The 16,070-nt window shown below is 50.4% G+C and overlaps 1 protein-coding gene across 1 annotated transcript; it reads left to right on the top strand.

The window, feature by feature from the left end:
- Positions 1-1,109: 1,109 nt before the first annotated feature.
- LOC100192517 (uncharacterized) lies at positions 1,110-3,142 on the top strand. The gene is given in 4 exon segments (NM_001348744.1): positions 1,110-1,288; positions 1,418-1,618; positions 1,919-2,134; positions 2,230-3,142. Coding segments are annotated over 4 exon segments (771 nt in total). The 5' UTR covers positions 1,110-1,234; the 3' UTR covers positions 2,530-3,142.
- The last annotated feature ends 12,928 nt before the right edge of the window (positions 3,143-16,070 follow it).

A 16,070-nucleotide genomic window follows, 5' to 3' on the forward strand; every position in this document is an offset into this window, starting at 1 on the left:
AGATGCGATCTTTTTTTCTGACCTTGAACCTGCTACATCCACTTGCCCAGCCACCCCGGGCGATGATTATGGCAACGAAATCATCGGGTTAGTTACAGGCGTCTACATAGACCAATCAGTCACTACTTAGCATCTCTAAATGGCAGGGGCGACCGGGCGAGGGGGTGATAGTGGCCATGGAGCCATGAATGAACAGGTTAGGCGCGCGTTAGAAACCGAACATGCTAGAGCTCCCTCGGTGCGGCCGTGTGGTGATCTGCTCTGCTGGCCGATGGCGTGACTAGAAATTGGCGTGGGTAGTGGTAACTTTTACCGGCGGAAGAATCGTGGCTGGGTGCTTTGGCACATCTTCACTAGCCGCCCTGAATGGGATTGGGCGCCTCCTAGAGCACTGGTGGAGTGGAGCAAAGTGACGAAGAAAACCGCACAAAAGCACCAGGTATTCTAGCCAATGAACAAGCAGCACGAACAAACGAGAACATGTGTCATGTGTGCCGGGTCGGGTCGGGTCCTAGCCCGGAATCAGATGGGAACCAAAACTCGACGTCAGTGCTGATGGCCGCGTGCGCCCCTCCTCCATTGGCGGCAGGGGCTCTGACGGAAACTCCAGTCCACTCGATAGCACGACTGACTGGGGGTGCACTGACTTCACGCCCACTGGGCTTCTCCGCTCCGCTGCATCGTGCGCCGTGAGAGAGGAAGGGGTCACGCCGTCACGGTGAAGCAACAGCAGTCTGACGGACTAGGTTACATCTCCTGGACCTGAAGCGTGACAGCTGACATATATATATATTTTTTGAACCAATGTGACAGCTACCATGGGTGAGAGAAGTGAAATTTTAGTTTACAGGGCAGGGCACGTCACGATGCAGAGAACGGGTCTAGCGGGCGGCGGACCGGATTCGGCTGGGGGAGCGGATAAGGACGAGCTCGGCCGCGACTGGGCATGACACGAACACAGAGCATCCTTCTCCTGCTGGTAAATTCACTACCACTAGCGCGCGCTAGCCTACCACTACCGGTGCTGCGATACTTGTCGTTGCTGCTGCCTGCTTTTTCCCCGGTCTACAAAGACCTCAGCTTTCCTACCTCCACTTCTTCTTTCTTCCAAAGCCTTCGCCTTTTTCCTCTCGTCTTCCTCTCTCTCCCCCGCTCCAAATCCCACCCTCTCTCTTTCTCTCTCCACATTCTCCCTGCTGTGCACCTTGCAGCAGCCTTGGGCTGTGGATCGGAAATGGCAATCGACGATGAATCGCCGCTCAGAGTCAACACCAGAGGCGGCGCCATGGTAACGTGGATACCACGCCCTCATTTTCTACTACTCTCTTCTTGCCTCTTTCCCCCCTCTTTTTCTGGGTGCCCTGTTTCTTTGCGTTGGACTGGCGCTAATGGCGGCGTGCCGGATCGAATGCGGCAGGGAGGAGGGGAGCGTGACGGCGGGGAGAACCAGCGGTGGCCGCCGTGGCTGAAGCCGCTGCTGGGGACGAGCTTCTTCGGCCAATGCAAGCTGCACGCGGACGCGCACAAGAGCGAGTGCAACATGTACTGCCTCGACTGCATGAACGGCGCGCTCTGCTCCCAGTGCCTCGCCTACCACCGCGACCACCACGCCATCCAGGTGAGCTTGGGACTGGAGCAGCTAGCCGGCGCCGGGCCCTTCCTTTGAAAGAAACGGCAGTAGCTCCGGCGCCCCTGCGTCCATCCAAGAGACTCTTCTTCTTGTTGTGCTATCGGTCGGTCTTGTTGGTTGCATCCAAGGCCGCAACGGCCAGTCTTTCCTCCTCCTTACACGCGTTATTAGTTGCATCAAGGAACAGGGTAGCTTGACCTTGTTGGACTGTCTGTCAGCAAATGCGCCCTTCTCGCTGACGGCGATGCATGCTCTGCCTGAGGCTGTGTTTTGGTTGGTGGTCTGCAGATACGGAGGTCCTCCTACCACGACGTGATCCGGGTGTCGGAGATCCAGAAGGTGCTGGACATCAGCGGCGTGCAGACCTACATCATCAACAGCGCGCGCGTGGTGTTCCTGAACGAGCGGCCGCAGCCGAGGCCCGGCAAGGGCGTCACCAACACCTGCGAGGTCTGCGAGCGCAGCCTCCTCGACACCTTCCGCTTCTGCTCCCTCGGCTGCAAGGTATACACGCCGCCCGCCGCCAACCCAATCCCAAGAGGGCACTCCATTGTGCTGTAACGATCCCGCACGTGTGGTTGGATGTATGCGCCGCGCAGATCGTCAGGACCTCCGGCGACTTCCGCATCCGGAAGAAGCACGCCATCGTCGCAAAGAAGAAGAGGGAGAAGAAGCATGCGCCGCAGCAGAAGCAGCACAGGGGCGCGGCGGACTCGGCGGACGACGACGACGACGACTCGTCCACCAGCACCAGCGGCGGCAGCGACAAGAGCAGCGTGGTGCAGAGCTTCACCCCGTCGACCCCGCCGGCGACGACCGCCAACAGCTTCCGCGCCGGGAAGCGGCGCAAGGGCGTGCCGCACCGGTCGCCGTTCGGCAGCCTCGTGGTGGAGTTCTAGACAAAAAAAAAGGCGCGCCGCCCGGTCGCGATGGACGCTCACCAAAAAAAAAACACACACACACAGCGGTACACCACTGTAGCATACGCACTTCTTCTACATACCATTACCATCTATAGGTGCTGCCGGATCGACCGGGCTACATACATAAGTACATAGCCAGCCCAAAAATAGGAGCAAGCAATAACCAGGGCCCCATTTGCACGCCGCCCGCGCTTCTGGACGGACGAGGACGAGGGGGCCGGTGCAATGCGGCTCGTGCGGGGTACGGTTACTTCCACTTCCATATAGCAGTTACTGTGCTGGGTAACAATGGTTTGGGTTTGGTGCCTCACTGCTAGCAGTTACTCTTGTCGTCGTCAGCCTCAGCTACTACTAAGTTTTGCGAGTTTTACCTATAGGTGTTTGCTAGTTTTTTTTACCAGTTGCTTGGTATACCGTATACGCGAGTAGAATGTACATGTACGTATACTGTCAGAGATGGGGGAATGGTGGTAGGGGGTGTAGCTCCTGGTGTAGTGGTGTTCATATTCGTGTGTTGCCTTGCTGGCCTGTAATAATAATAAAAATAAAAAAGGGATAAGGATGCTGCTCCTGGATGGTCTTCGATGTGAAGGGTTGTGCTTGCTTGCTTGATTTTGGTGGTGCTTTCTCTCTCTCTCTCTCTCTCTCTCTCTCTCTCTCTCTCTCTCTCTCTCTTTTCTCTGTACCATCCACCGCCGGACGCTGGAATCGGCCGTGTGCAAGTGCGATGCCGGTGGGGCTGAAACGGGCGCTAGCAATGCGGGACCTGATTCGTCGCTGCGGTACGGCGAGCTGAGGCTGAGCCGTGCCCCTCCTCCGGCTCCCCTGCCTAACTTTGGTTGACCCGCCGTTCGGCCCGGACAGCGGCCGGTCGATGCCGACGTTGTCGTCACCGCCGGCCGGGTTTGTTCCGCCCATACGGAAACGGAAGAAGAGTCGCCCAACCAGCGTTCGGGCATTTATAAACTCGCACACAGCAGGGGGCCCCCACCCTCCGTTCTCAGTCGACGTAATAAATACGGATCGATCTAGCGGCTCAGATCCATGGGTCGTACGACGCCCAATGATCCGTGTACTGGCATGGCAGGTCCACGTGCGGCTTGTGGGCTTGAAAAACCGCATCCCATCCCGTCGACAGAAAAAGGTGAAACGTGGAGCGCGCGCCCGCTCGGTTCCTAGGACCCAGCGGGGGTGCTTGTGTTGTGTGTGCGGGACAGGAGGGTGTGGGGCAGTGAGGGCTGTTAAGAACCCCTTGCTACCGAGTGTAGTCCAAGGGCTGCTTATCTGAATAATAGTAGAACACAACAAGATAAGAGTGTAGAGAGGAACTGATTCTTTGTTACTATATGGTGCTGCTCTCCAAGTGTTACATGATATGGGGATCTCCTCTCTATTTATAGACAAAACTAGGGTTTCAGGCATATGGGCCACATGGGCCTTCCTGGCCCAAGAAAGGTTTCTTAACACTCCCCCTTGGCCCAATGCCGCGAGATGCATATGTCCCAAAACTCCATAAAAACCCAGTGGGAAAAAATTGGAGAAAGAGTACATAGCTCACGCTTGCTGTGTCGCATGAATTGCCTCATCAAAACCTTAGTGAGAAACTTTCATGAAAACTCACATAAAGGAAAAAGAGTACAATTCACCCAATATAACAATTTAATCTTCTAGATTATTTGGGTACTTAAAATTTACGTTTAAGATTATTTGGGTGTGTGTGAAGTTTCTCCCCCTGAGATATGCAATTCTCTAAGTCTCATCATTCCAAGTCCTCGGACACATCTTTCAAAAGATGACGCAGGGAGTGACTTTGTGAACATATCTGCGAGATTTTCACATGACTTAGTGTGCAATATTTTAATCTCATTCATCTTATGCAGCTCATGTGCATAGAAGAATTTAGGGTTTATATGCTTCGTAAGATTACTTTTCACATAGCCCATTTGAACTTGTGCGACACAAGCTGCATTATCTTCATAAATGATTGTGGGTGTTTGCTCAATATTCAACCCACATGCAGATTGGATATGGTTGATCATTCTTCGAAGCCATGCACATTCACGCGAGGCTTCATATAATGCAATAATTTCTGAGTGGTTCGTTGAAGTCGATACCAAAGTTTGTTTTGACGACTTCCATGAAATTGCAGTTCCTCCACAAAGAAATACATATCCAGTTTGAGATTTGCCTGAATGTGGATCAGACAAGTATCCAGCATCAGCGTACCCGATAAGATTTAGATCTTGATTTTTTCGATAAAACAAACCAAGATCCTTGCTTCCTTGTAGGTAACGGAAGATGTCCTTGATCCCTTTCCAATGCCTTTTGGTGGGTTCCGCACTGTATCTTGCTAGTAAGTTCACAGCAAATGCAATATCTGGTCTTGTGCTATTTGCCAGATACATCAACGCTCCAATTGCGCTTAGGTACGGATATTCAGCTCCAAGAACTTCCTCCCCCTCTTCCCTAGGTCTGTATGGGTCTTGGTCTACCTGTAATGACCTTCCAATCATAGGGGTTTTGGCAGGATATGCCTTCTCAAGACCAAATCTTTCTAATACTTTTTGAGTGTAAGTTGATTGGTGGATTAATATGCCACCTTTAAAATGTTCAAGCTGCAGGCCTAAACAAAATTTGGTTTTACCCAGATCTTTCATCTCAAATTCAGACTTCAAATATGAGCTTGCCTCTTCAATTTCTTTATGTGTTCCTATGATGTTCAAGTCATCAACATATGCTGATATAATACAGAATCCATTTGGGGATCGCTGTATAAATACACATGGGCAATCCTCGTTGTTTATGTAGCCTTTCTTGCTTAGGAAGTCACTCAAGCGATTATACCACATTCTTCCTGATTGCTTCAATCCATACAGTGATTTCTTAAGTTTAACACTGTATAATGCTCTATTTTTCTCATCTCGATTTGGGACTGGGATCCCTTCCGGTATTTTCATATAGATGTTTGTATCCAGGTTTCCATAGAGGTAAGCTGTCACAACATCCATTAGTTTCATTTTTAAATTCAAGTTCACTGCCAATGAGATCAAGTATCTAAAGGTAATTCCTCCCATGACTGGAGAGTAAGTTTCTTCATAATCAACTCCAGGGCGTTGAGTGAAACCTTGAGCGACTAGCCTTGCTTTGTACCTTGATATTTCATTATTTTCATTTCTCTTGCGGACAAATACCCACTTATAACCTACAGGGTGTATGTGGGATGGTGTGCGGCTTACGGGCCCAAACACCTCTCTTTTGTCTAGAGAAATTAATTCCGCGGTAATTGCCTTTTTCCATTTATCCTAATCCGATCTTTTCTTGCACTCTGCGATAGATGCCGGTTCTGGGTCATGATCAATGATCGAGGCAACTTTTTTTGCGAAATATATGTCTATATTGGCTGTTGCTCTGTTCATGCATTCTCCAGTTAATACATAGTTTATGGCCAATTCATCATGGGATGCTTCTTGCATTTCTTCTTGCGTTTCCCTGCTGCTTCTTGTTGCGGGAGCGAGTTCCTTTAGTTTTTCATTGCCTTTGTGTGCACACATGTTTGGGTTGGCGGTTTCTTCTACGGGAAGGTTCAAGTCCGGAATGCTTTTCTTCATGTGTTCCTTCCCGGTGCCAGGTCTCGTCTGGCTCCCCTTCTTGCTTTGGGGCATTTCTGTGATCGGCTGTGGCAAGTCCTCTTGCCCTCTTTTCTTCGGACGTCTCCGAGTACTTGGGGTTTGAGAGGCCAGAGTTCCTGTCCTTTTGTTATGAGGCCTCTTAACAGGATTGGGTATACCTTCAATTTTCTTTGGTATTTCAACCCTCTCTGGTGCATTCCGTGCAGGAACATGCGACTTAACTACGCTCTTCAAATCACAAAAATGATCAGGCAGTTCATTTGCTAAGTTTTGCAAATCGATTATCTTTTGAACTTCTAGATTTGCTTCTTTGGTGCGAGGGTCATGAGCGGGGATTCCCATGGATTGCCATATAATTTCTCGGCATTTCTCATCCAAAGGTTCTTTTCCTCCCCCTAATGATGGGAAATTATCCTCGTCAAAAATACAGTCGGCGAATCGGGCCGTATGCAATTCTCCGGTCATTGGGTCAAGGTGTCTAATTATGGATGCACTCTCATATCCAACATATATCCCTATTTTCCGGAGAGGACCCATTGCACTTCGCTGTGGAGGTGGTATAGGTACATATACCATGCATCCAAATTTTCTTAGGTGAGAGATTTTTGGGATGACTCCTTGCACTAGTTGCATTGGTGAGTGAATGTTGTATGCTGATGGACGGAAATTGATAAGTGCTGCTGCGTGCAGGATGGCATGGCCCCAACATGTGTTGGGTAGGTTACAACTCTGTAAGAGTGGTCTAGCAATTAGCTTTATTCTTTTAATCAAAGCTTCGGCTAGTCCATTTTGCGTATGAACATGAGGCACAGAGTGCTCAACTGCAATTCCCGATGCGGTACAATAATCATCAAATGCCTTAGAGGTAAATTCTCCAGCATTATCCATTCTAATGGACTTTATTCGATGGTCAGGGAAAGTATTTTTAATCCGGATGATCTGCGAGATCAACTTTGCAAATGCATGGTTTCGAGTTGATAGTAAGCATACATGCGACCACTTCGAGGATGCATCGATTAAAACCATAAAATATCGAAAAGGTCCCGAAAGTGGTTGAATTGGACCACAAATGTCCCCCTGGATTCGTTCCAAGAAGGCGGGAATTTCATTCTTTACTTTCAAGGGGGATGGTCTCACTATCAATTTTCCCATGGCACATCCCTGGCACACAAAATCTTTTTGATTTGGGAAGTGTTTCACATTTATGCAGTGTCCTTGTGAGTTATTGATGATATTTCTCATCATTCTAAGACCAGGGTGCCCTAGTCGACAATGCCATAGAGAGAATAATTCAGAATGTCTAAAGACCGTCTTTAGGGAAGTGTACACTGCAGGTGCACTAATCTTAGTATAATATAACCCTGATTCTAACGATGGGAATTTTTCTATGACTTCTTTGTCATATTCCCCATACTTTATGATGTATAGGTATTCCTTACCATTTTGCTCTGTGGTTTCTACATGAAAACCATTTGCACGAATATCCCTAAAACTCAAGAGAGTTCTGGTTGATTCAGGGTATAATAGAGCTTCTTTGATTTCGATTTGAGTACCCATCGGGAGTGTAATTGTGGCTTTACCTGAGCCTATTACACATGAATCGCTTCCCGCGATTGTGGTAATACTACCAACGTTCTTCATGATCGTGTGAAAGTATTTTGTTTCCCTTAAAATGGTATTTGTCGTGCCACTGTCGACAATACATATATCCTCCATAAACCTTTCATAATACAATTATTGCAATTAGTAATTATCATAAGGGAAATATTGCATAGTAAATTTAAATAGTTCAACATTCATGAAATAAAGATAATGCTCTTATAGAGCTTACAGACCATAATTATGTTTTTTTCGAACTCTGAAAAATAAATGTGCATGCAAGCACTCAAATGGAATCAAGGAAGGCATCGGTGTCAGCCTCCACTAGAGCTATGGAGGTGTTCTCTTCGGTGGCAATCATCTTCACAGCACCTGCAAGATCAAGAGGCATGCCAGATGCTTCAAGCGTAGGGTCTTCTTCCATGGCTTCATTGTTGGTTGCCATGGTGAAGTGTGCCTCAGGTTTCTGTTTGGATATGTTCTTTGCCTTGTATGCTTCTATGACATGCTTTGGTGACTGACATATTTTGGACCAATGTCCCCACACGCCACATTTGTAGCATGTTTGGTCTTGAAGTCCGTATGGCTTATGCTGTGGCTTCTCTTTGCTTGTTTTCTTTTCGTGAGCATTGATGGGATTGACTATGGTTTCTTTCTTTCCCTTTCCAGCACCATGCTTGCCTCTCTTTCTCTGGATAGGCTTTCTTATCTTTTATGAGGCGACATTAACTTCAGTGCTAATGCCCTTTCCATTTGGATAAGCATTGAAGTTCGTCTTCAAAGCATCATCTTGTGCCTCATTTACTTGCATTATATCGATAAGATCGCTATACTGCTTGTATGCGTCTTGTCGATAGTTGCGAGCAGATTGGATGGCGCTTGGGTGGAAGGTAGACAAGGTTTTTTCAATCTTTTCCTCATATGTTATCACCTTACCACAAAGAGATAATTTGGTGCATATTCGGTGCAATGCTGCATTGTATTCTCCCACAGTTTTAAAGTCGGCATATCTAAGGCGAGCCCAGTCTTGCTGTGCTTGGGGCAAGACTGTGTACTTCAACCTCTCAAAACGTTGTTGCAATGCATTCCAGAGGTTGCTTGCCTTTCTCTCTGACATGTACTCATTCTTGAGTGTAGGCGAGAGATGATGCCGGAGAAAGTGTAATGCTTGATCATTTTGCTCGTCGGTAGCCACTTCATCTTTTTGGCCAAGCCCGATTGCAACTTTGAGCTTCTTGCCCCCAAGCACAATTTGCACATCAGATGCCCACGTGAGGTAGTTTTGACCATGCGGGGCCAACACCTCGAATTCACGGCTCACAATACCAGTCATCTACATGTGATAAATTTCATAGTTAGATTACTTCTTGTAATCATTTGAGAGAATTAAATAAATAATTGTAAAAACAACAACAAATGCTTAAAATAAATGACGCACCATACAAATTTAAATGCACAAGAAGGTAAATTTCCAGTATTTAACTTTATATTATTTCAGAAATAAATTTCTAGAGTTATTATAATGCCTAAATAATCTTTTACATATGTGCATATATATTTTTTTAAAAAAAATCCCGCTAATGGTCATGAGTGTGCGCCAGCATGCTGTCCCATTTTTTTTAGAGAGGAGTCGTTGCCCATGTCTCTTCATGTTTCATTTTTTAATGGGCATCTTTTTTTTATTACGTGAGAAGATGAGCTGACGTACTTGCTTTATGCGTGGACACTGGACATACACGCATGCAGGCGCTTCGGGCGCAGACCTGCATGCAGGCGCTTCGGATTACGTGCGCGTGTAACTTCTCTCTGCTTTTTTGTTTTGAACGGCAGAGGCAGACGATTCGTATGCCACCAGGCAGACGATTCATATACCCGCGCACCGAGCGGTAGCATCTGTATGCCCACCCGTGCTGCTGAGTAACTGCTACTGACTTCACGCGCCCATGGCTACGAAGCGACGGTGGTGCTCGAGTTACAGAGCAGGAGTGACAGCGACTGTGAGGCAGTGGTGACTGCGTGCACACGCCCTCACGTTGAAGCTGCAAGGTGAGGTTGCAGTTGTCGCATTTTGCCAGTGTAGCGACGACGACAACGCTAACGCTGTGTTGTCCTTTTTGGTTATATGATAAAATAAACGTGTGCATCATATGTGATTGATCGACGTGTGTCAGCGACTTTAAGTCAGCAGCAATCACATGTACATTCCCATCGACTTCGTGCCGGCGATAAATCAGCTTGGGATGTGTATTTCTCGTGCATGTGCTGAATAGAAAATAAAGAACACACTATACATAGAATATATGAGTTCAGCACCTTTCTTAGTACCTTTTGCTCGATCTTCTTAGTAGAGCCACGTGCGTGATAACGTGTTAAGAACCCCTTGCTACCGAATGTAGTCCAAGGGCTGCTTAACTGAATAATAGTAGAACACAAGAAGACAAGAGTGTAGAGAGGAACTGATTCTTTGTTACTATATGGTGCTGCTCTCCAAGGGTTACATGATATGAGGATCTCCTCTCTATTTATAGACAAAACTAGGATTTCAGTCATATGGGCGACATGGGCCTTCCTGGCCTAAGAAAGGTTTCTTAACAGGTGGTCGATGGGCAGCGCGGAGGCACGGGATCCCGCCGTGCCCCTGCGCGTGACGCTGCCGTAGGCAACGCCGCCACCCACCCACCACTGGCCGCCCGCCCGCCCCCCGGGAGGCACGCACACGCACACGCACGCCGAGGACTTTCTGCCGCCGCGTGATGTCACTCGCCTCCTGCCTCCCCATCCGTCGCCACGGAACGGAGCACATGGACACCCGGTTCGGCCTCGGCCTCGGCCTCGCACCCGGCTGTCCGTAACGTGATGTCACCAGGCCGGCCCCCTCCGATGGGCCATGGCATGTAGATACTAGTACCCGTAGTTGTGGATCAACTGGCTGAAGAAGATTTGGATGTGGATTGGATCGAATCGCTGGCGAGGCAAGTCATGATTCCGGGGGGTAGGATATTTGTGGAGTTCTGCTGGTTTTGCCCACGGCGAAAGCGACGGGGAGGAGGGACACCGCCGTACTTGCTCATCGGTTCCTTTTTTTTCCCGCGAAGCGTTCGGCCTTCGGCGTACGAGCTTCCTTCCCTACCGAATTCTGCCAAACAATGGCCGAGGATCGGGGCCCCTCGACGCGGGCATCCCTGCTGTGGTGGCCGGTGTTCACGAGGGCGTACGGTTCGTGCTCACTGCTCACTACTGGCACTGCCTCCTATCCTCCTCCACTCCAGTTCGCCGTTATAATTGAGCTGCTGCTGCCTAGTGGTATCGTGAGAGTGAGTACTGCCCCCCCCCCCCCCCCCTCCCCCCACCCCACTCCGCTTTTGATCCGAAGGAGAATCACGCGACAAAAAACAAGATTTTACTAAAAGAGAAAAGAAAAATAAAACAGGCGACAACGCTAGCTGCGTACGGAGCATCCGGGCACGAGAGAGATTCTGAGCAAATCTCACGCGACGACGAGTGCGGCCCTGGCTAGCACGAACGAAAGGAAAAGGGCGTCTGTCGTCGTCGTCGTCTATAATGCACCGATGGACGCAGCACGAATCGGTGCCCTTTCGAGCGGATCAGATGGAATGGAACCCTAACGAAACTCCCACCAAACCACCCTTTTTTATTTTATTTTCGCGGGGCGCTAGCTTTTCCTCCTGTTCATGGCGCATCATCGAGATCTATCGCTTTCGTCCCAGCAGCACGGTTCACAGGGCACAGGTCTCGGGTTTCTTTTACCCCGCCATTCGGTCTGGAATTTTAACGGAGAATAAATTCTGAAAGGATTGTGATCTTGGTGAGGCCTGGCCAAGTGGGGTGCCAGATTTTTTCTTCGTCCAGCCAGCCATCCTGTTAGGGTCTGGCACCAGGGAGACCCCGATAGAGATAGGAGACGATACGATACGATACTATTAGCAGTAGCGTATTTCTTACAGCCTGAATATTCCTTACAAATTTGTCCCTTTAATACTCACACCCACTCTGGACCCGTGTATCTTACATTGGGCTTCTTCCGTCGCCGTCCCAACACCGGAGCTCCCAGCGGAGGTGTATCCGCTGCCGTGGAAAAGTCCCTGTGCTCCCTGTCAGGCTGGGTGCTGACATCCTCCCCTCCTTGCGAGACCGCTTGCCCCCAAGCGGGTGCTCGTGGAAATTGTTGATGAAGGGCTGCTGCGTCTTCCCAAGTGGCCAGATGTCGGGGACCATAATTAGGGGTACCCTCAAGACGCCTAATTCTCAGCTGGTAACCCCCATCAGCATAAAGCTGCAAAGGCCTGATGGGTACGATTAAGTCAGGGATCAGTCCACACGAGTGACTCGATCACGCTTCACCCGAGCCTAGCCTCGGCCAAAGGCAGCCGACCTCGAGAGACTTCCGTCTCGCCCGAGGCCCCCTTTTTATGGTGGACACATCACCGGCTCGCCCGAGGCCTTGGCTTCGCTCAGAAGCAACCTTGACTAAATCGCCACACCGACTGACCAAATTGCAGGGGCATTTAACGCAAAGGTGGCCTGACACCTCTATCCTGACACGCGCCCTCGGCAGAGCCGAAGTGACCGCCGTCACTCCACCGCTCCACTGGCCAGTCTGACAGAAGGACAGCGCCGCCTGCGCCACTCCGACTGCAGTGCCACTCGACAGAGTGAGTCTGACAGGCAGTCAGGCCTTGCCAAAGGCGCCACGGCGAACTCCGCTCCGCCCGACCCCAGGGCTCGGACTCGGGCTAAGACCCAGAAGACGGCGAACTCCGCTCCGCCCGACCCCAGGGCTCGGACTCGGGCTAAGACCCGGAAGACGGCGAACTCCGCTCCGCCCGACCCCAGGGCTCGGACTCGGGCTAAGACCCGGAAGACGGCGAACTCCGCTCCGCCCGACCCCAGGGCTCGGACTTGGGCTAACGCCCGGAAGACGACGAAACTCCGCCTCGCCCGACCCCAGGGCTCGGACTCCGCCCTGGCCTCGGCCGAACGACTTCCGCCTCGCCCGACCCCTTGGCTCGGGCTCGGCCACGGCAACAAAAGGCAGACTCAACCTCGGCTTCGGAGGAACCCCCACGTCGCCCTGCCTAGGGCACAGACAGCCACGTCAACAGGAGGCGCCATCATCATCCTACCCCGAATCGACTCGGGTCACGGAGAACAAGACCAGCGTCTCATCTGGCCAGCTCCGCCGGAGGGGCAATGATGGCGCTCCACAAGCTCTATGACGACGACGGCCCCCAGCTCTCTTACGGAAGCAGGACAACGTCAGCAGGGACTCGACCGCTCCAACAGCTGTCCCTCCATCAGGCTCCGCCGCACCTCCGACAGCCACGACATCACGCCAACAGGGTGCCCAGATCTCTCCGGCTGCCACATTGGCATGTACCTAGGGCGCTAGCTCTCCCTCCGCTAGACACGTAGCACTCTGCTACATCCCCATTGTACACCTGGATCCCCTCCTTACGACTATAAAAGGGAGGACCAGGGCCTTCTCAAAGAAGGTTGGCCGCGCGGGACCGAGGACGGGACAGGCGCTCTCTTGGGGCCGCTCGCTTCCCTCACCCGCGTGGACGCTTGTAACCCCCCTACTGCAAGCGCACCCGACCTGGGCGCGGGACGAACACGAAGGCCGCGGGACTTCCACCTCTCTCACGCTCGACTCCGGCCACCTCGCCTCTCCCCCCTTCGCGCTCGCCCACGCGCTCGACCCATCTGGGCTGGGGCACGCAGCACACTCACTCGTCGGCTTAGGGACCCCCCTGTCTCGAAACGCCGACAGTTGGCGCGCCAGGTAGGGGCCTGCTGCGTGCTGACGAACAGCTCCCCGTCAAGCTCCAGATGGGCAGTCTCCAGCAACCTCTCCGGCCCGGGACGGTGCTTCGTTTCGGGACTCATGAGTTCATGTCCTTCGACGGCAGCTACGACATGATACTTCTTCCACCGCCGCGCGACTACGACAATGGCGGCCAACAGCCCGCCCGCCGGCGGCGGAATCGACGACGTCTTCCCCGCGTGGTGGAGGAGTGATAGTCGCCTAGAGGGGGGGGTGAATAGGGCGAAACTGAAATTTACAAATATAAACACAACTACAAGCCGGGGTTAGCGTTAGTAATAATAAATGAGTCCGCAAGAGAGGGCGCAAAAACAAATCCCAAGCGAATAAGCAAATGAGACACGGAGATTTGTTTTACCGAGGTTCGGTTCTTTCAAACCTACTCCCCGTTGAGGAGGCCACAAAGGCCGAGTCTCTTTCAACCCTTCCCTCTCTCAAACGGTCCCTCGGACCGAGTGAGCTTCTCTTCTCTAATCAAAGCCGGGAACACAACTTCCCCGCAAGGGCCACCACACAATTGGTGCCTCTTGCCTTGATTACAATGGAGTTGTGATCTCAAGAGCAAGTAAGAAAGAAAAGAAGCAATCCAAGCGCAAGAGCTCAAATGAACACGGCAAATCACTCTCTCTAGTCACTAGGGTTTTGTGTGGAATTGGAGAGGATTTGATCTCTTTGAATGTGTCTAGAATTGAGTGCCTAGCTCTTGTAAGTGGTTGGAAGTTGGAAAACTTGGATGGCAATGAATGTGGGGTGGTTGGGGTATTTATAGCCCCAACCACCAAATGTGGCCGTTGCTGGGAGCTCTCTGTTCGATGGCGCACCGGACAGTCCGGTGCACACCGGACAGTCCGGTGCCCCTGCCACGTCACCAATGCCGTTGGATTCTAGCCGTTGGAGCTTCTGACTTGTGGGCCCGCCTGGGTGTCCGGTGCACACCGGACATGCACTGTTTGATGTCCGGTGCATCGGTATGGGCAGCCCTGACGTCTGCGCGCGCTGCGCGCGCATTTAATGCTGCGCAGGGAGCCGTTGGCGCCGCAGAGAGCCGTTGCTCCGCTGACACACTGGACAGTCCGGTGCACACCGGACAGTCCGGTGAATTATAGCGGAGCGGCTGTCGTGAAAACCCGAGGATGACGAGTTCCGGAGGCCGTGGTTCGTTGGCGCACCGGACATGTCCGGTGCACACCGGACAGTCCGGTGAATTATAGCGCGCCGGCCTCCGCGAATTCCCGAGGGCGAAGGGTTGGAGTCTGAGTCCCCTGGTGCACCGGACAGGTACTGTTCACTGTCCGGTGGCACACCGGACAGTCCGGTGCGCCAGACCAGGGGTGCCCTCGGTTGCCCCTTTGCTCCTTTATTGAATCCAAAACTTGGTCTTTTTATTGGCTGAGTGTGAACCTTTTACACCTGTATAATCTATACACTTGGGCAAACTAGTTAGTCCAAAGATTTGTGTTGGGCAATTCAACCACCAAAATTATATAGGAACTAGGTGTAAGCCTAATTCCCTTTCAATCTCCCCCTTTTTGGTGATTGATGCCAACACAAACCAAAGCAAATATAGAAGTGCATAATTGAACTAGTTTGCATAATGTAAGTGTAAAGGTTGCTTGGAATTTAGCCAATAAAACTACTTACAAGATATGCATGGAATGTTTCTTTCTTATTTAACATTTTGGACCACGTTTGCACCACTTGTTTTGTTTTTGCAAAACCTTTTTGTAAATCCATTTCATAGATCTTTTGCAAATAGTCAAAGGTAAATAAATAAGAGTTTGCAAAAGCATTTTCAAGATTTGAAATTTCCTCCCCCTGTTTCAAATGCTTTTCCTTTGACTAAACAAAACTCCCCCTAAAAGAGATCCACCTCTTAGTGTTCAAGAGGGTTTTGATATACCATTTTTGAAATACTACTTTCTCCCCCTTTTGAACACAATAGGATACCAAATGATAAAGACTTTTGGAAAGCACTAAGTTTTTGAATTTGGTGGTGGTGGTGCGGTCCTTTTGCTTTGGGCTCATTTCTCCCCCTTTTTGGCATGAATCGCCAAAAACGGAATCATTAGAGCCCTTGAAGTAAGTTCTTCCCCTTTGGTCATAAGTAAATGAGTTAATATTATACCAAAGACGAAATCCGGTCCTTTTGCTTTTGAGCTTTTACTCTCTCCTCGAAGGATGAAGTCCTTTTCTTTGATGCTCATTTCTCCCCCAAAGAAGAGAGAGTTGCTCGGAGTGGTGGCGAAGTATGAGTTACGGAGTGGAAGCCTTTTTCTTCGCCGAAGACTCCAATTCCCTTTCAATATACCTATGACTTGGTTTGAAATAGACTTGAAAACACATTAGTCATAGCATATAGAAGAGATATGATCAAAGGTATTCAAATGAGCTATGTGTGCAAGCTTAGCAAAAGAAATTTCTAGAATCAAGAATATTGAGCTCAT

Source organism: Zea mays, chromosome 2 (genome assembly GCF_902167145.1).
Source record: "Zea mays cultivar B73 chromosome 2, Zm-B73-REFERENCE-NAM-5.0, whole genome shotgun sequence".
NCBI classification, from domain to species: Eukaryota; Viridiplantae; Streptophyta; class Magnoliopsida; order Poales; family Poaceae; genus Zea; species Zea mays.